The sequence below is a fragment of the Carassius auratus genome, chromosome 34 (assembly GCF_003368295.1).
Source record: "Carassius auratus strain Wakin chromosome 34, ASM336829v1, whole genome shotgun sequence".
NCBI classification, from domain to species: domain Eukaryota; kingdom Metazoa; phylum Chordata; class Actinopteri; order Cypriniformes; family Cyprinidae; genus Carassius; species Carassius auratus.
This window is the reverse complement of record NC_039276.1, coordinates 5,425,219-5,446,171: the sequence shown is the minus strand read 5'-3', so window position 1 is coordinate 5,446,171 and position 20,953 is coordinate 5,425,219. Positions and strand designations below refer to the sequence as shown.

The following is a 20,953-nucleotide window of genomic DNA, read 5'->3' as shown; positions in this document are numbered from 1 at the left end:
AATTTCTTTACTGTTTGAGACAGTTAGAAAATACAAACCCAGAATATCTTTGGCTTGCACTGGCTGCATCATCTCAATTGAACGTCCAGTTCCAGCACAATTAACAGCAGAGACACGGAAAAAGTAATACACACCAGGTTTCAAGTGGGACACTACAAACTCAGTTGTTCTTACTTCTCCTTTAGAACTTATAGTGACCCATTCTGTCTCATCTGCCATTCTTTGTTCAACAACATAGCTTGTAATTTCGCTGCCACCATCATAGACAGGCTTGACCCATCCAAGGGTAATAGATGTCTTTGTTGAATCAACAACTCTGAGCTTGGTTGGCTCACTTGGTGGATCTAAAATAACAATTAAGTGTATATAACAAATTCTGTTTTAAATATCAATGGACAGTTTTTACACATTTATATCCACATTCTGTAAAATAAAGCAATAAAAATAAACAACAATATAAGCTCACCAATTGGGTCATAAGCTTTGTAAAAGATGGACACATCAGAATATGGGCCTGCTCCAGCTTTGTTGATTGCACAGACACGATACTGATATTCATTTCCTTCTGTGAGGTTGCTGACTTTCTGTCTGGTATCACGAATTGCATCTTTAATAACCTTGAACCACTGTAGACTTTTCTTCTCCCGCTTCTCTAAATAATATCCATCAATGTCACTGCCACCATCTAAACTTGGTCTTTCCCATACCACAGTCATTGTTGACCTGGTAATCATAGTGACTTGAGGTTTAGAAGGCCGGCTAGGAGGAACTATGGGGGGGAAATTTACATTAAAAACCATTAAATAACATTAGATAACATATTTATTAATAATAATAATAATAATAATAATAGAAACAATATTTAAAAAATCCTTACCGAAGGAATTCTGTGCAATTACTGGTCTAGATTCCAGAGGATCTCCAACTCCATATTTGTTTACACCACGAACACGGAATATGTATTCATTGCCCTTAATCAGCCTTGGGACGGTGACAATGCAGTCTTCTAGTTTTTCTGAGATAATGGACCACAAAATTCTGCTTGTTTCACGTTTCTCCACAATGTAATGGGTAACCATTGCTCCACCTTCATCAGCTGGAGGATCCCACATGATAGTCATAGTATCTGCTGTGACTTTCTTGAACTGTATCTCTCCAGCAGGGGGCCCTGGCTTGTCTGATTAAAGTGAGCAAACATTCAATCAAAATTGTTCAAATAAGGGCTAATTAATGTATCACACATTTATTTTTTATAGCTGTTTTCATAATACATATTGTTTCAAACAAGCTTTACAGAAAATAAATGTTGCTACAATTAAGAGTGATCTGTTATCAGTGGTTCATGTGTCCATGTGGCAGAAATGTACAGGTCTTAAAAATCATGCAGTTAGTTAACATCACATATTAATTTAAATGAACACATTAAAGTAATGATTACATGATGTGGATGAGGTATTTAGTAATAAACTTTGCAACATACCTTGGACAAGTACTCTGACAGCAGCATATGCTGAGCCTAAAGAGTTCTTGATCTTGAGTTCATACGTTCCACTATTCAAACGGCTGGCTTCCCTGATAGTGATGCATGCAGACTCAGTGGTGTTGGAAATGGAAATTTGAGCTTCAGACTCTAGTTCTTTTCCATCCTTGTACCATTCAATTGTTGGTTGAGGTTTAGCAATAATACCAATTTTAAGCTGAACAGTAGCACCTGCTTTGTATTTCACAACATCAAAATATTCTTGAGGAAGTTCAATCTCAGGGGCACCATATGTATCCAAACATGTGACTGGTCCAACAGTTGCTGATGGGTTACTAATGGAGCCAACTGCATTCTTAGCCATGACCCGGAATTCATAAGATTCATTCTGAGTCAAACCTGATACAGTGAACTTTGTGTCAGTAACATTTGTCAAATTAGCTTTTGACCATCTGCCTTTCGGACCATCTTTCCTTTCAATCAAATATCCAGTAATTTTACTTCCTCCATCATATGAGGGTTTCTCCCAGGAAAGGCTAATGGAACTCTTTGTGATATCTGTTACTCTAAGGTTGTTTGGAGATTCTGTGGGGAAAAGAACAGTGGCAATTAATGTTAAAGTTTCCAGTAGATACATATTGTTTCAAACAAGCTTTATAGAAAATAAATGTTTCTACAATTAATCTGTTCAGTGGTTCAGTGGTTACTGGTCTTAAAAAACAAAAGACAAAAAAACAAAGACAAAAAAAAAACACAAAGAAAAGTACAATTATTAATACTAATGTATTAAGCACATGTAACAATCAATTTACAGAAAACGAAATGCTTACCACAAGCATCAATTGCAAGCACAGGATCTGAAGGCTTGCTAACTGGACCAATGCCAGCAGCATTTTCTGCTGCAACCTTGAACTCATAGATCAGACCAGCATTCACGTTTGTTACTTTGAAGTGTGTAGCACGGATAACAGTTGTGTTAACTTTCTGCCAAAGAATGCTGTTTCTGTCTTTCATCTGAAGGTGATATCCAAAGACATGGCTTCCACCATCTGAAGATGGCTCCTTCCAGCTAACATTAATACTTTCCTTTGTTACAGCTGATACCCATGGTTGTGAAGGTGCCACAGGGAGTGCTGAAATAAAATAGAATAGGTTTTCATAAATGCTCATGGATTGATTTGCATTTACCAATTAGTAGCTTATGCTGTAGAGAATAATTTTACTCACTGTATGGAAGACTGACTGTAACAGTTGGTGAATCAATGTGGTCACTGATTCCAAAACGATTCTCAGCTCTGATTCTAAACTGGTACTCAACTCCGTTAATCAGCTTCATGATCTTGATTGTGCACCGTGCAACAGCAGATGAGACTTCTATCCAGTTTGCAGTAGTGGTCTCACGTTTTAAGACAATGTAGTTGGTGATTGGGCTACCACCATCATAAGCTGGAGGCAACCATTTCAAACTGACACTGTCTTCTGTGACATCACACATCTCAACAGGACCAACTGGTGCGCTTGGTCTGTCAAGGACCACAATATTCACAAAAGACTTTGTGGTTCCACTGGAGTTAGAGGCCGTGATATCATATCTGCCTGCGTCCAAAGCAACACTCTCACGCAAAGAAATTATAAGGGAATCAGTTGTCACATAAGAGTTAAATCTCATGGTTGACTTTAGAACCTGTCCATCCTTAGATAGAGATACTTTTGGTAGTGGTTTACCAGTGAGGGGGATCTCAATCTTGAGATTTGAACCTGCCTTAACAAAGGCAGTGTTGTGTTGGAAGTCCTTCATGTTAATTTCTGGTGCCTCTGTTGATTAAAGCAACAAGAATATATAATAATTTAACATAATGTTAAACTAAGCAATCAAACATCATGAATGTTTAAAAATAAAACATTATTATTAATAAATAACTTGCCCAGCTGATCTTTTACAAGCACAGGTAAAACCATGTCCTTGGGGTCGCTAAGTCCAGCATGGTTTTCAGCCCGAACTCTGAAGTAGTATTCAGCATTTTCTCTCAATCCACAGACAACAAAGTGAGTTGATTTGGTGGAACCACACTTTATCCAGTTTTGTTGTCCTTTCTCAAGAGCCTCAACCAGGTAATTTGTAATTCTGCTACCTCCGTCATGTTCTGGTTTAAGCCATGCTAGTGATACGCTGTCTTTTGTGACATCAGTGACTCCAAGCTTGGGTGGTGGACTTGGTTTTTCTAAAAATTAAAAGTATCACATAAGTAAAAAAAAATATCTATCAAAGATTTGAATGAATCAAACAAATGTGCTACAGAAAAGATACAACAAAATTAAATTTTACCTGTAATCTTTGTTCCTTCTTTGGTCTCAACTGGGACTCCTATACCATACTCATTTTCACCGGTAACTCTGAAATAATAAACCCCCCCTTCTTGAAGATCATTAACTTTATAAGTTAACCTTGGACAACTGTCTGTAATTCTGGTCCAGCCCATTTTAGTTGCCTCACGGAGATCAACAAGGTAGTTCTTGACTGGAGCACCACCCTCATTCTCGGGAGTATCCCATGTAATAGTTGCAGAGCTCTTGGTGACATCCTTTATTTCAATGTGTGCCGGTGGGCCTGGAGAATCTAGGACCTTTACACTCAATGTCAGTGTAGAAGTTCCAGCAACATTTTGGAGGGTTACAGTGTATTTCCCTGAGTCATCTCTTGTAGCTTGCTCAATTGTGATAGATGTGCAGTTATCAGTTGTATCAATAGCAGCCCTCACTCTCAGATCAATATCTGGTTTGTTCCACATTACATGTGGAACAGGCTTTCCTTTGAATGGGACTCTAAGTGTAAATGAGCTTCCATCTTTGACAATCAGTGTCTTCCTCATTTCATTACCAATTAGGAAAACTGGCTCATCTTCTCTGTCCTTTGCTATCTGTGGATCAGTTTCAGGGCTTGGCTCACTTGGGCCAATCTTGTTAATTGATCTGACTACAAAGACATACTCTGCTCCTGAAGTGAGTCCCACCACAGTAAACTCTGTGCTGTTAGTGTTGCTGACACCAAGTGTCCAGTCATCATCAGTGGTTTTCCTATATTCCACCATATATCCTGTAACTGATGAGCCACCATCAAACAATGGCTTGTTCCAAGACAAAGTTATTGATGTTTTAGAAGAATCAATTATTTTAGGTTTAGCTGGAGGTGATGGTAGGAACAATGGATCCTCTGCCTTTGTCAGTGGGCAAGGCACACTTGGTGCACTCAAACCAGCAGCATTCTCTGCAAATACTCTGTATTCATACTCACATCCTTCACGGAGATTGGAAGCTTTTACTCTTAAGTCATAAACAGGTTTTTTGTTGACACGTACCCAGCGAAGACCAGATTTCTCACGTTTCTCAATTACATAGCTAGAAATACTACTCCCTCCATCAGAGACCGGTCTTTCCCAGCAAATAGTCATTGCTTCACTTGTTACACTGGTGACTTCAACATTTGTTGGTGCAGCAGGGATTGTAAATGGATCCATTGCTTTAGCAGGGTCACTCTCCAGAGCTTCACCAGTTCCATACTTATTAACTCCCCGAACTCTAAATATGTACTCATTGCCTTTGAGCAGTTTTGTTACTTTACATGTTGTGGCTTTCATATCTGCATAGACCAGAGTCCAGGCAAGCCGGCTTGTTTCCCGTTTCTCAACTATGTAGTGCTGAATTTCAGCACCTCCATTTTCTTGAGGTGGCCCCCAGGTCAACGTACATTTCTCTGCAGTTAGACCAGTTACTTCCAACGGTCCAGCTGATGGGCCAGGCCTGTCCAGGACCTTACAGTTTACTGCCAAAGATCTGGTGCCTGCAACATTTTGCAATGTTAGAACATACTGTCCAGAGTCTCGTCTAATGGCATCTCTCACAATTAGTGTTGTACTAGTGAGTGTTGAAGAAATCTCAAATCTGGCCTTGGCTTCAATTTCTTTTCCATCCTTTGCCCATGAAATCACAGGAATTGGACGTCCTGATATTTCAGCATCAATTCTCAGTACATCCCCAGCTTTCACTACAACCAATTGTCTTAGTTTGTCCTCAATTGTGATGCGTGGTGGATCAACATCATCTTTTACAGTCACAGGTCCTGTACCCTCTGATGGTTCACTGAGTAAGCCAGCTGCATTCTTAGCAATTACATGGAAATCATATCTTTGATCTTCAATCAGGCCAGTCACATCAAAGAATGTTTCTTGAAGATTTGTGAAATTACACTTTAACCATCGTCCATCTGGAAGTTCCCTGCGTTCAACAATGTAGCCAGTCACCTTAGCTCCACCATCAAACTCAGGTATTGCCCAGGAGAGAGAAACAGATGTTCTTGTGATGTTCATAACTACTGGCTGACCTGGAGGTGCACATGGATCTCGGGCAGAAACAGGATCACATGCCTTTGTGCAAGGTCCAATGCCAGCTATATTCTCAGCATATACTCTATACTGATACAACAGGCCTTCTTCCAAACCAGTTACCTTGAACTGAGTTTCTGTAATAGGTCCTCTGTTCATCTTTGTCCAGAGAATGCTGCTCTGATCTTTGCATTCCAAGTGATATCCAAAGACGGGACTGCCACCATCACTTGCTGGTCTGTTCCAGGTAACTAACATTCCTGATTTAGTGGCTTGAGCAATGTGAAGACTAGTTGGAGGGCCTGGAGGTGAAAAGGGGTACTGTGCAACAACTGGGGCAGAGTCAATTGCATGGCTTTTTCCATAACGATTCTCTGCAGCAACACGGAACTGATATTCTGTTCCTTGTGTCAAACGAGTTACTTTGATTGATGTTCTTGCAACTGTTGCTGAAACAATTTGCCATGCTGTAGTGGTCATATCTCTCTTCTCAACCACATAATTATTAATTTGACAGCCACCATCATAAATTGGAGGGTCCCATGATAGTGAAATAAAATCAGCACTTATTTCCTCTACCTTGATTGCACCTGGTGGACCTGGTTTATCAAGAATGATAACAGATATTTCAGCTGATTTAACGCCAATTGAATTGGTTAAAACAATTTCATATTTTCCAGCATCCTCTCTTGTTGCGTCCTTGATGACAATCTTTGATGATGTTTTTGATGTCAAAACATTAACTCTGGTTGTTTGCTTCAATGAGTGACCATCCTTTTTCCATGTAACCTCTGGAGGAGGTCTGCCTCTGAATGGAACATCTATTTTGAGATCATCTCCAGCTTTTACACTGTACGTATTAAAGAGCAAATCAATAATGGGTTCAATAGTAATATCTTGTGCCACAACAGATACTCCCAGGGGTTTAGGATCACTCTTTCCTTTGTCATTCATTGCTGTAACTCTGAAGCTATATTCCTCTCCTGTTGTAAGTCCTTCAATTGTGGTTTCCAGTGCCTTTACTGTAGCACATACGGTCCATTTTTCTGATCCCTTAGTTATCATTTCCACTGTGTAGCCTGTGATTTTGCTGCCACCATCATGATCTGGCTTTTCCCACGCTAGAGTAACAGTGTGGCGAGTTACGTCAACAACTTTAATTTTACCAGGTGGTAAGGGTGCTTGGGAAACTTTGACAGCCTCTATGGTCTCTGCAGGTAAACCAACACCAAGTTCATTCACAGCCAATACACGGAAGTGGTAAAGACCTCCTTCCTGGAGATCATCAACCTTAAATGAATTTCTGACACAGCTGTTTGTCACAGTTGTAAATGCCAGCCTTTTAGATTCACGCTTTTCCACAATGTAATGGGTGATCTTGGCTCCACCATCAATTTGTGGAGGCTCCCACTGTAGCTGGACAGAATCTCTCTTTACATCCTTAATTTCAAAGTTCAATGGAGCACTTGGAGAGTCAAGGACCTTGACATTAATAAATGAAGATTTTGTGCCACTATTATTTTCAAGGGTCACAACATATTTGCCAGTATCAAATCGGTTAACATTGTCAACAACAAGCACAGTGTAAGAGCCTGTCACTTCAATTTGAGCACGCTCTGGTAAGGTACCATCTGCCTTTGTCCACTTAACCTCTGGCTCAGGTCTTCCCCTTATGGTGACAAATAACCTAAGTGTTGCACTGGCACGCACAGTCACACATTTCCTAAGATCTGCATCAAGTTCTATCTCAGGAGCTTCAAGTTTTTCAGCAGCAATTACAGATCCTGGAACATCAACATGCTCTCCAGCCCCCTCAATATTAAGTGCACAAATACGGAAGTTGTATTCTGCATTTTCCTTTAGTTTTTTGACAGTGAAGTAAGTTGTTTGAACACCAGTTGGTGGAGTGCACACAATCCATTCATCTTCACTAACTTCCTTTACCTCAACAATGTATCCTGAGACCGGTGCTCCACCATCATAAATTGGTCTACTCCAAGCCAAGGAAACAGTTGTGCTTGAGCTATCTGTTATTTTAGGATTATTAGGAGAACCGGGAGGATAAATAGCATCACAAGCTTTGTAATATTGAGATGGTTCACTTGGTGTGCCCACACCAGCAGCATTTTCAGCAGATACTCTGAATTCATAGAAGTGTCCCTCTGTAAGCCCAGTGGCTCTGAATCTCAAGTCATTCAGTCTTTTCTTGTTACACTTTGTCCATCTTATACCCTCTTTATCACGTTTCTCAAGAACATAACCATCAATTTGTGATCCGCCATCGTCCTCTGGTCGTTCCCATGTTAGGACTATTGAGTCTCTGGTTACTGCACTTGCTTCTGGAGTTGAAGGTGGTCCAGGTTTGTTGAAAGGATTTTTTGCAAGGACAGGTTCAGATTCAAGTGGTTCACCAATACCATACTTATTCACTGCCATGACTCTGAATATATACTCATTACCAGGCAGGAGTTTAGTAACTTTGTAACTAATTGCTTGAATTTTAGGTTCCACTACTGTCCAAGACAGTCTGCTAGTTTCTCTCTTTTCAATGATGTAATGAGAAATACCAGCTCCACCATCATGTGATGGGTGGCTCCAGTGCAAATAACATTTTTCTGCTGTGACACCAGTTACCTTCAGAGGGCCATCAGGTGGACCAGGTCTATCAAGAACTTTGACAGTAATGGGTACCTGTTTGGTTCCACCAACATTACTGAGACTTAAGAGAAAATGACCACCATCTACTCTAATGCAGTCCTTAACAGTCAGAACTGTTTGCGTGATGGTGGATTTAATCTCCATTCTGGGTGTAGCATTGTCAATTTCTTTTCCATCCTTAAGCCACATAATATCAGGAAGTGGTTTTCCAGCAATGTCTGCATCAATAGTAAAGGACTCGCCAGCCTTTACAATGATAACATCTTTAAATTTTGAATCCATTGAGACAGATGGAGCTTCAATCTCATCCTGAGCAGTAATTGGTCCAGTGCTTTCAGAGGGTACACTTAAATTACCAGCTGCATTTTTGGCAATTACTCTAAATTCATATCGTTGTTCTTCTTCCAGTCCAGTTATTGTAAATTGTGTTTGTATAATATTTGTGAAGCTGGCCTTCATCCAACGACCTTCAGGCAGCTTCTTTCTTTCGATAATGTATCCTGTAATAGCACTGCCACCATCATACTGTGGTTTTGCCCACTGAAGAGTTACAAGGTTTCTTGTGATAACAATGGCTTCAGGAGTTCCAGGGGGATCACAGGGATCACGTGCAACAACACTTTCTGAGACTTTGCTTGATGGACTGATTCCTGCCATATTTTCAGCAAACACTCTATATTCATATTCAATTCCCTCCTCCAGACCATTTGTTTTGAATCGAGTGTCAGTGATAAGAAGCTTGTTAAGTTTGGTCCATAAGATGCTGTTCTTTTCTTTACGCTCAAGGTGATACCCAATAATAGGGCTACCTCCATTATTGCTGGGAGGTTTCCATTCAATTGTCATGTGGTCTTTTGTCACCGATGAAACAAATGGTGTACCAGGAGCTGCAGGCTCAGTAAAAGGATAACTGACCACAACTGGAGTTGAATCTAATGATGTGCTCTTTCCATATCTGTTCTCAGCAAAAACTCTAAACTGATATTCAGAACCAGTCTTCAGCTTTGTGACTTTTATTGTGGTACGAGCAATGGTTGCTGAAACAATCTGCCAGTTAGTAGTGGTTGTATCACGTTTTTCCACTATGTAGTTGTTTATCTGACAACCTCCTGTGTATACAGGTGGCTCCCAGGAAATTATTGCATAGGTGGCGCTTACTTCATCAATTTTAACCGGTCCAACTGGTGGGCCTGGTTTGTCAAGAATGATTATGCCAACCTCTTCTGTGACCGTACCTATATTATTTGTAGCTGTAACTGTGTACTTGCCAGAGTCCTCTCGATTTGCATCTTTAATTTTAAGAACTGTTGAAGTTACAGTGCTTGAGACATTTAATCTGGTTGTCTCTTTCAGTGCTTGTCCATCTTTCATCCATGCAATCTTTGGAGTAGGACGCCCTTTAAATGATATTTCCACTTTGAGATCTTCACCAGCTTGAACGCTGTAGGTGTTGAAAAGTATTTTGAAGCTTGGTTCAATAGTAACATCTTTGACTACGACAGGAGCAGCCAAAGGCCTTGGATCACTTTTTCCCTTCTCGTTGTAAGCTAAAACTCTGAAGAGGTACTCTTGTCCTGAACTAAGTCCTGTCACTGTACCTTCAACTGTTTTGGTGACTGTAGCAACTGTCCATTCCTCTGATCCTTTTGGCTGCATTTCAATATAATAACCCAAGATTCTACTACCACCATCATGATCTGGTTTATCCCAGGAAAGTGATGCTGTGGTTTTTGTCACATCAGTCAAAGTTACCTTGCCAACAGATAAAGGAGGATCTGCTGTCTTCACAGATTCTTCTGTTTCTACAGGAAGACCAATTCCGAATTCATTTTCTGCCATGACTCTGAAGTAATAAATACCACCTTCTGTCAAATCACCAACTCGGAAGCTGGTCTTGGAGCACTTGGTAGTAATGTTTACAAATCCTTGTCTATTCGATTCTCTCTTGTCAATTATATAATTTTTGATTTTTGAACCACCATCTATAAGTGGAGGTTCCCAAACGAGGGTAGTGTAGTTTCTTGTTACATCTTTCACAACAAGGTTCTGTGGAGCACCTGGTGTATCGAGTACTTTTACTGACACAAAGGCTGATTTAGTGCCAGCATTATTTTCCAAAGTCAGAGTATATTTACCAGCATCATTTCGGTCACAAATATCAATTGATAACTGAGTGTAATCTGGTCCCTTTTCAATTTGGGCTTTATCTGGTAAATCTCCCTCATCCTTGGTCCAGTTTATCTCAGGAATGGGGCGTCCTTTGAATGGTATGTTGATTCTCATAGATCCTCCAGCACGCACAACAATACCTTTCCTCAACTCCGAGTCGAGCTCAATTTCAGGGGCATCCAACTTATCCACTGGTTTGACAGTTCCTTGGATAGACACTGGCTCACCAACACCCAGTTTATTAAAAGCACATATGCGAACTTTGTATTCTTGGTGTTCAGTAAGTTTAGTTATTGTAAATTTAGTCTCATTTAATCCAGAGGGTGGAGTACATGTGGTCCATTCTTCTTCATCAGCTTTACATATCTCAACAACATAGCCTTGGATGTCTAAACCACCATCATATATTGGTCTACTCCATGCAATTGTGACTGAATTCTTTGTAGTGTCAACAAGGTGTGCATTAGTTGGTGAGCCAGGCTTAAATGTTGGATCACAGGCTTTGTAATAAACAGTTGGTGGACTTGGCTGTCCAACTCCAGCAGCATTTTCTGCAGTTAACCTAAATTCATATTCATGATCCTCTGTCAAGCCTGTGACTCTGAAACGTAAGTCTGTGACTCTGCGTTTGTTACATTTTGTCCACCGCACTCCAGCTCTGTCTCTCTTCTCTACAATATAACCAACAATTTCACTTCCACCATCAGTCTCAGGACGAGTCCAGCATACTGTCATAGAGTCCCTTGAAATATTTGTTACTTCTAGTTCTTTAGGTGGCCCAGGTGGAACAAAAGGATTTCTCATAATCACTGGTGCAGATTCAAGTGGTTCACCAACTCCATATTTGTTGACAGCCATGACACGGAATATGTATTCATTTCCTGTTAAAAGTTTAGTAACTTTAAACATGGTTGCTCCACAATCACCTGAAACTACTGTCCAAGCAAGGCGACTTGTTTCTCTCTTCTGTATAATATAATGTGAAATGCTACTGCCACCATCATGTTTTGGAGGCAGCCATGACAATGAACACTTCTCACAGGTTACACCAGAGACAGTAAAAGGACCTTCAGGGGGTCCAGGTCTATCGAGGACTTTTACATTGAAGGAAACAGACTTTGTTCCCGCCACATTAGTGAGGTGCAATGTGTACTGTCCTCCATCAATTCGAATGGCATCTTTGACAACAAGAATTGCTTTGAAGTCAGTGTTCTTGATTTCAGCTCTTGCTGAATTTTCAACTTCGACATCACCCTTAAACCACTGCATTGTTGGAACTGGCTTTCCTAGTATGGATGCTTCCAGGGTAAATGTGTCTCCGGCATTCACTGTCAAAATTTGACTGTACTCTGAGGCAACCTCATAGGTTGGTGGTTCAACTTCATCCTTAGCTGTAATTGAGCCTGTGCTCTTTGAGGGTCTACTAACTGACCCAGCTCCGTTTCTGGCAATAACTCTGAAATCATATTTGCAGTCTTCTATAAGCCCTGTGACTGTAAATTCCGTTTCAAGAATATTTGCAAAACTAGCTTTCATCCAACGACCTTCTGGAAGGTCTAGTTTCTCCACAACATATCCAGTGACAAGGCTGCCTCCATCATATTCCGGTGGTGTCCATCTAAGTTTCACTGAGTGTCTTGTCACAATCACTGGTACAGGGGTGCCTGGTGGGTCACAAGGGTCACGTGCTACACACCCCTCAGAAATTTTGCTGCACTTTCCAATTCCAACTATGTTTTCAGCATAAACTCTGAATTCATATTCAATGCCCTCTTCCAATGGAGATGTTTTAAATCTGGTGTCTTGAATGAGTATTTTATTTATCTTTGTCCAAAGGATACTATTTTTCTCTTTTCTCTCTAGATGATATCCTAGAATAGCACTTCCACCATCTGAGACTGGCTTGTGCCATTCAACAACCATAGATTCTTTTGTAAATGCAGACACAAATGGAGTTCCTGGAGGCCCAGGCTCCTTGAAAGGATACTGGGCAAGAACCGGATCTGAATCAATGCCATAGCTTTTACCATACCTATTCTCAGCAAAAATTCTAAACTGGTATTCAGCTCCAGTTTTTAGATTACTAACTTTAAGTGTGGTTCTTGCTACTGTGGCAGAAACAACTACCCAGTTAGTAGTGGTGGTGTCTCTCTTTTGGACAACATAATTTGAAATCTGGCAGCCTCCAGTGTATGTTGGTGGGTCCCAAGATAGTGTAATACTCTCTGCACTCACTTCATCAATCCTGACTGGGCCTGTTGGTGGGCCAGGCTTTTCAAGTATGATTATTTCAACAGTGGCTTCTGCTTGTCCAAGTACATTAGCAACAGCAATGTTATACATACCACCATCTTCTCTTGTTGCATCTTTGATGGTAAGAGTGGTATGATGTGCAGTGTCAGCAACATTTACTCTCGTGGTCTGTTTCAGAACTGAACCATCTTTGGTCCAAGTAATAGTTGGTTTTGGATGACCAGAAATTCGTGCTTCAATTTTCAAATCTTGCCCAACCTGTACATTGTAGGTACTAAGTTTTGTTCTTACTGTGGGCTGAATAGCAAGGTCCTTTGCAACAACAGGATTTGCCAAGAGTCTGGGATCACTCTTTCCTTTGTCATTGACGGCAATGACTCTGAAATTGTACTCCCCACCTTGGACTAAATTAGTTATAACAGTATCGAGGGATTTTACTTGAGCACAAATAGACCATTTATCTTGATCTTTTGCTTGCATTTCAACTTCATAAAGAGTAATTCTGCTGCCTCCATCATGCTCTGGTTTTTCCCATTTGAGGGAAACACTCTTCCTTGTAACATCCACTACAGAAACTTTACCGGGGGGTTGTGGCACCTCTGAGATTTTTATTGGTTCTAGAGTTTCTGCAGGCATTCCAATGCCATGTTCATTTTCAGCAAGAACCCTAAAGAAAAAGTTGCTTCCCTCTTGGAGAGGTTCAATTTTCCATGTCATTTTGTTGCAGGTAGCAACAGCAGAGTATACCTTTCTGGTACTTTCTCGTTTTTCAACAATGTAATTTTTAATTTTAGCTCCACCATCTAGCAAAGGTGGCTCCCAGGTAAGAGTGACTGAATTCTTTGTTATTTCCTTCACACGGAAGTTTGCAGGTGCATCAGGAGTATCTAAGACCCTGACACTGATAAATGCAGATTTTGTTCCACTGGCATTTTCCAGAGTTAAATTGTATTTTCCACTGTCAAATCTATTAACATTTTCAATTACAAGTGAAGTGAAACTGCTTGTAATATCAATTTGAGCTGCCTCGTTGATTTCACCTTCAGCCTTTGCCCACTTGACTTCAGGAGTTGGCCGTCCACGAATAGGAACAAACAATCTGAGAGAGCCTCCAGCCCTGACAGTAATCATCTTTCTCAGGTCAGCATCAAGATCTATATCTGGTGCCTCAAGTTTATCCTCTATGATAATGGATCCTTGGATATCAGCAGTTTCTCCCACACCAACCTTATTTACGGCACAAATTCTGAATTTGTACTCATGCTTTTCAAGCAGTTTTTTAACCTCAAATCTGGTCTCTGTAATTCCTGAGGGTGGTGTACACATCATCCATTCTTCGGAAGTAACTTCACATGCCTCAACAATATAACTCTGAATTTCACAGCCACCATCATAAATTGGTTTTCCCCAATGCAGGACAACAGATGCTCTTGAGACATAAATTACCTTAGGGTTGTTTGGTGGACCAGGCTTGAAGACTTGATCCACTGCCTTGAAGTATACTGTAGGTGGACTTGGTTTACCAACTCCAGCTGCATTCTCAGCAGACACACGGAATTCATAACTTCGGTTTTCAAGAAGTCCTGTTACTCTAAAGCGCAGTTCACTCACTACACGTTTGTTGCATCTTGTCCACCTAACGCCTTCTTTGTCTCTTTTTTCAACAATGTATCCTGTAATTGCATTGCCGCCATCATTAGTGGGTCTTTCCCATGTGATAACCATGGAATCCTTTGTTATATTTGACACTTCAACATTACTTGGTGCATCAGGTGGGACAAATGGATTTGCTGCAATCACTGGATCTGATTCCAAAGGCTCACCAATACCATATTTATTTACAGGTATCACTCTGAAAATATACTCATTTCCAGGAAGGAGTTTTGTAACTTTAAGATTGAGGGTTTGTACCTTAGATTCCACAACAGTCCAAACTAATCGGCTGGTCTCTCTTCTTTCCACAATGTAATGAGACACTTCCGCACCTCCATCGTGCAATGGAGTTTTCCAGGCAATGCAGCACTTTTCACTAGTAACCCCATAGATTGAAATTGGGCTATCTGGAGGCCCAGGTCTGTCCAGAACTTTGACATTGACAACCACTGATTTCTCTCCACCAACATTTTTTAATAGCAAGGTATACTGGCCTCCATCAACACGGATAGCCTCCTTCACACTAAGAGTAGTTGTGAAGTCAGTATTCTTTATCTCAAGTCTTGCAGTATTTGTAAGTTCTTCACCAGCTTTTATCCAGTGAACTGAAGGAATAGGTTTGCCAAGTATTCTTGCATCTACCTTGAATGATTCTCCAGCATTAACAACAATAGTTTGAGAATATTTGGCATCCAATTCAATTTGGGGTGGATCTACTTCATCCTTGGCTGTGATTGCACCAGTACTGTCTGATGGAACACTATACACACCTGCAGCATTTTTTGCAATTACACGGAATTCATACTGCTGCTCCTCTACCAAGCCACTGACAACAAATTCAGTCTCAATGATATTTGTAAAAGAAGCTTTCATCCAGCGGCCACTAGGCAATTCTTTTTTCTCAATGAAATATCCTGTAATCTTGCTGCCACCATCAAACTGTGGTGGTGTCCACTTGAGTGTTATAGAGTTTCTGGTGACAATCACTGCTTCCGGTTTGCCTGGAGGGTCACAAGGATCTCTAGCCACCTGGATTTCTGATACTTTGCTTGCTTTGCTTAGACCAACTATATTCTCAGCATAAACTCTAAATTCATATTCAATGCCTTCTTCAAGGCCACCTATCTTGAATCTTGTGTCTGGAATCAGTGTTTTGTTTTGCTTTACCCACAACAAGCTGTTTCTTTCCTTACTCTCAATGTGATATCCCAAAATCTTGCTTCCACCATCACTACTGGGTTTGTTCCACACAATAACCATGCTTTCTTTGGTAGCAGATTGAACAGTTGGAGTTCCTGGTGGATTTGGAACCTCAAAGGGATATTGTGCAACAACAGGCTCAGACAAAAGAACGGAACTCTTTCCATATCTATTTTCCGCAGCAATCCTAAATTGATATTCACAGCCAGTCTTCAATCTTGCAGCTTTAGTTGTTGTTCTTGCTACTGTTGCAGATACAATCTGCCAGTTGGTGGTGGATGTGTCTCGTTTTTCAACAATATAGTTATTAATGCTACAGCCTCCCTCATACTCTGGAGGCTGCCATGACAATGTAGCACTGTCTGCAGTTACCTCCTCTATTTTAATTGGGCCAGTTGGTGGTCCAGGTTTATCAAGGACAATAACATTGATGTCTGCTGTAGCTTCACCAGCTAAATTTGTCAGTTTAATAGTATATTTGCCCACATCATCCCGTGTTGCCTCTTTTATCACAAGGTAAAGGTGTCTCTCTGCTACTTCGGCATTTACTCTTGTTGTCTCTTTCAGAGCAATACCATCTTTTTGCCAGGTAACTGCTGCCTTGGGCTGAGCAACATAAGGTACATCGATTTTCAGATCATCTCCTGCCAGAACACTGAATGTGCTGAACAAAAGTTTGAAGGCAGGAGCAATAACAACATCCATAGCAACCACAGGGACATTAAGTGGGCGTGGATCACTGGTTCCCTTTTCATTAGTTGCTGAAATACGGAAGGAGTATTCTTCACCTTGTGTTAGGCCAACAACAACTGCCTCTGTTACTTTAACAGTCATTACTTGCGTCCATTTTTCACTGTTTTTCCCTTGCATTTCAACAATATAACCCGTAATTCTACTTCCTCCATCATGGTCCGGCTTCTCCCAAGAAAGTGTTACACTGTTACCAGTTACTCCTTTTAGAGTCACTTTTCCAGGAGGAAGAGGTCTCTCAGAGATTTTTATAGCTTCCGTGGTCTCTACTGGAAGACCAACACCATACTCATTTTCAGCCAAAATTCTGAAGAAATACAAGCTTCCTTCTTTTAAGTCTCCAATTCTATAACTTGTTTTGGGACAGGAGGCATTGACGATGGAATATGCTTTTCGTGTAGATTCACGTTTTTCAACAATATAATGCCTGGTTCTTGATCCGCCATCAATGATTGGAGGATCCCAGATGAGGGAAACAGAATCTTTTGTGATTTCTTTGATTGTAAGGTTCTGTGGTGCATCAGGAGTGTCAAGAACTCGGACATTAACAAACGCTGTTTTAGTTCCTGAACTGTTTTCCACTGTTAGCATGTATTTTCCACCATCAAATCTGTTTACATTCTCGATAACCAATGTGGTGAATGATGATGTAATTTCAATTGATGCTTTATTAAGGGGTTCACCTGTCTCCCTTGACCATCTGACTTCTGGTGCAGGTCTTCCTTTAATTGGCACAAATAATCTTAAGGTACTGCATGCTCTGATGTTCACTACTTTGCGAAGGTCTGAGTCAAGCTCGATTTCAGGTGGAAGGAGTCTGTCTTCAGCTTTTGGTGAACCAGGTACAGAGGCTGACTCGCCAACACCTTCACAGTTAAGAGCTGAAATATTGATCTTATATTCTTGGTTTTCAATAAGGTTGGTTATGGTGAACGATGTTGCTGTTAGCCCAGCCTTTGGCGTGACAATTGTCCATTCATCTTCCTCTGGCAGACATGTTTCAACAATATAACCTGTGATATCTGAACCACCATCATACACTGGTTTATTCCAAGCAATAGTAATGGATGACTTTGTTGTGTCCAAAACCCTAGGATTTCCAGGTGGTCCAGGTTGGAATATTGTGTCACATGCTTTGTAGAATGGACTTGAAGGGCTTGGAGCACTTAAGCCAGCAGCATTTTCAGCTAGGATTCTGTATTCATACTCATGTCCAGGTGTTAGTCCTGACACTTTGAAGCGCAGATCAGTAACAGTTCTTTTATTGCATTTTACCCAACGAAGACCAGTTTTATCTCTCCTCTCAATGATGTAGGTATTTATACTACTACCACCATTGTGTTCAGGATGTCCCCAACACACCACCATTGAATCTTTTGTGATTAGAGTTACTTCTGGTGCCTGTGGAGGATCAGAAGGCACATATGGGTTTGTGGCAACAGCAGGCTCAGATTCAAGAGGTTCTCCAACGCCATACTTGTTCACAGCCATGACTCTGAAAATATATTCATTTCCTTTCAGCAATTTGGTAACCTTATAGCGGTTTACTTGTAAATCTGTGGCTACATTTGTCCATGTAAGTCTACTTGTTTCACGTCTCTGAATGAGGTAGTATTCAATCTTTCCTCCTCCATCATGAAGTGGTGGCAGCCATGATAGAATACATTTCTCTGTTGTCATGTCAGTGACATGCAGTGGTCCTTCAGGTGGCCCAGGTCTGTCAAGAACTTTAACATTGAAGACAAATTTGGCAAATCCTCCCGGATTGCTAGCAGTTAGAGCGTATGCACCACCATCTCTACGTAAAGAATCTTTGTTAATCAAACAGGTATAGAAATCTGATGTTTTGATCTCTAGTTTTCCAGTGTCCTCAAGCTCCTTGCCATCTTTAGTCCAAACCAAGGATGGAATTGGGCGACCTGTAACACGTGCATCTAGCTTAAAGACATCTCCTGCTTTCACTACCACAGCACTACTGAAACTTGCATCAACATCAATTTTTGGTTCTTCAATGTCATCTCTGCAGACAATGACCTCTGAAGTTTTAGATGGTTTGCTGACAGCTCCAGCTGAGTTCCTTGCTAATACACGGAATTCATAAGAAGCATCTTCCATGAGACCACTTACAGTAAAGTTTGTTTCATGAATGTTGCTGAAGTTGGCTTTGAGCCAGCGACCATTAGGCAGCTCTCTTTTTTCAACTGTATATCCAGTTATAGAGAAACCACCATCACCCTCTGGCTTTGACCACTGAAGAGTTACTTCATGTCTAGTTATGTTAAGTGCCACAGGTTGACCTGGGGGGTCTACAGGATCAAGTGCATATGTCATGTCAGATGGCTTGCTTGCTTTGCTGAGACCAGCCAGATTTTCTGCAATAACACGGAATTCATAAGCAATACCATCAATCAGACCTGGTGATTTAAACATATTGCCAACAACTAGAGCTTTGCTGATCCTCTGCCAGAGTATGCTGTTCTTCTCTTTCCTCTCAATGTGGTATCCTAAAATTGGGCTACCTCCATCTGAAGAAGGTTCATTCCAGCTGATTGTCATTGAATCCTTGGTGAAGGCAACTACTTGTGGAATTCCAGGCTGTCCTGGAACATCAAATGGATAAGCAGCCACCACTGATTCTGATGTTATGAAGGGTCCAACACCATATCTGTTTTGAGCTTTTACACGGAATTGATATTGAATACCAGTTGTAAGGCGTGCTGCTTTAAATGTTGTGCGGATAACCGTTGCTGCCAGTTCTACCCAGGATGTACCAGTTGTCTCACGCATTTCAACAATGTAGTTATTAATAGGGACTCCTCCATCATTTTCTGGAGCTTCCCATGATATTATTACATAATCACAAGAAACCTCATCCAATTTTATTGGTCCAGTTGGAGGTCCTGGAATATCATGTACTTGAACAGTAATGATTTCAGTCACAGTTCCGAAGATGTTCTTTCCTGTCATTGAATACTGTCCTCCATCTTTTCTCTTAATTTCATTAATGTTCAGAATTGTAGAAGTTGCAGTATTTTCAACATTTATTCTCTGTGTCTGTTTGAGTTCCTGATCTTCTTTCTTCCATACAACAAGTGGTTTTGGACGACCCAGAACAGGGATCTCAACTTTAAGATTATCACCTGCTTTAGCTACCACCATCTTCTGATATATACCTCTGAGGTCAAATCCTGGAGCAGTGGTTTGTTCCTTTATTACAACTGGTCGACTTTCACGAGGTTCACTCCTACCTGAGGTGTTTACAGCAAAGATACGGAACACATATTCTGCATTTTCCACCAATTCTGTTGCAGTGTAATCTAAAGCTTTTATTGTTGTCACATGTGTCCACTGATCAGAATCTTTCAGTTGAGCCTCTATCACATAGCCAGTGATTCGACTACCACCATCGTATTTTGGTTTTGTCCATGCAAGAGTTGCTGTGTCCTTAGAAACATCTGAAACAATTAGATTATCTGGTGCAGAAGGAGCCTGAGAAGCTTTTATTGGTTCAGGTGTCTCTGCTGGTTCACCAATGCCCCTTTCATTCTCAGCAGAGACTCTAAAGTAATATTCAGCACCCTCTTCCAAGTCTGGAATCTTGTACGAGCATTTCTGCCAGTTTGCTGTAACGGTTGAGTAAGCCTTTCGTGTTGCATCCCGCTTCTCAATTATATAATTAGTAATCTTTGAACCACCATCAATTATAGGAATCTCCCATTGTAAAGTAATGCTATGCTTTGTGATTTCACTTGGTTTCAAATTCACTGGAGGTCCTGGGGTGTCCACAACACGAACATTGACAAATCCAGACTTCTTTCCAGCAACATTTTCCAATGTTAAGACATATTTCCCTGCATCATATCTTGTACACTCAGGGATGACTACTAGAGTGTATGATTCAGTAGTGTCAATGTGAGCGCGGCCTTTAAGTGGTACCTCTTCCTTATGCCATGTTACTTCTGGAGCTGGCCTGCCCTTGATTGGCACAAATATGCGGATTGAAGCACCTGACTTAACAACAAGTGTTCTTCTCAACTCTGCATCAAGTTCAAATTCAGGAACCTCCTCTCGATCCACCAGTTCAACAACTTGCTCAACTTCAGAGGGTTCACCAAGTCCTTCTGAATTCAGTGCTCTGACTCTGAAGTGATATTTTCCTCCTGATTGTAGATTTGAAACCACAAATTCTGTTATTCTCAATGGAGTAGTTGTGTCTTGAACCCAGTCATCATCACCTTCCTTTTTATGTTCAACGATGTATCCCGTCACATCGAGTCCACCATCATAGAAGGGTCTACCCCAGTTAAATGTTGCTGTTGTTTTGGTGGTGTCAGTAATTCGTGGGTTGGATGGAGGTCCTGGTGGATCTGAAAAATAAAAAAAAATGATAATTGAAAAAAATATTATTTGG

The 20,953-nt window shown here is 40.8% G+C and overlaps 1 protein-coding gene across 50 annotated transcripts in view; it reads right to left on the bottom strand.

Annotated features, from left to right (window-relative positions):
- ttn.2 (titin, tandem duplicate 2) overlaps positions 1-20,953 on the bottom strand; it is a 158,506-nt gene that overhangs the window by 22,666 nt on the left and 114,887 nt on the right. For all 50 annotated transcript variants that reach the window (XM_026218872.1, XM_026218879.1, XM_026218877.1 and 47 more), the window contains 8 exons: positions 3,807-20,909; positions 3,406-3,702; positions 2,708-3,295; positions 2,311-2,613; positions 1,481-2,065; positions 878-1,177; positions 467-769; positions 39-344 (listed from right to left, as the gene is read on the bottom strand). In XM_026218872.1, the coding sequence (XP_026074657.1) occupies positions 39-344; positions 467-769; positions 878-1,177; positions 1,481-2,065; positions 2,311-2,613; positions 2,708-3,295; positions 3,406-3,702; positions 3,807-20,909 (19,785 nt within the window). The remainder of the gene's footprint in view (positions 1-38; positions 345-466; positions 770-877; positions 1,178-1,480; positions 2,066-2,310; positions 2,614-2,707; positions 3,296-3,405; positions 3,703-3,806; positions 20,910-20,953) is intronic.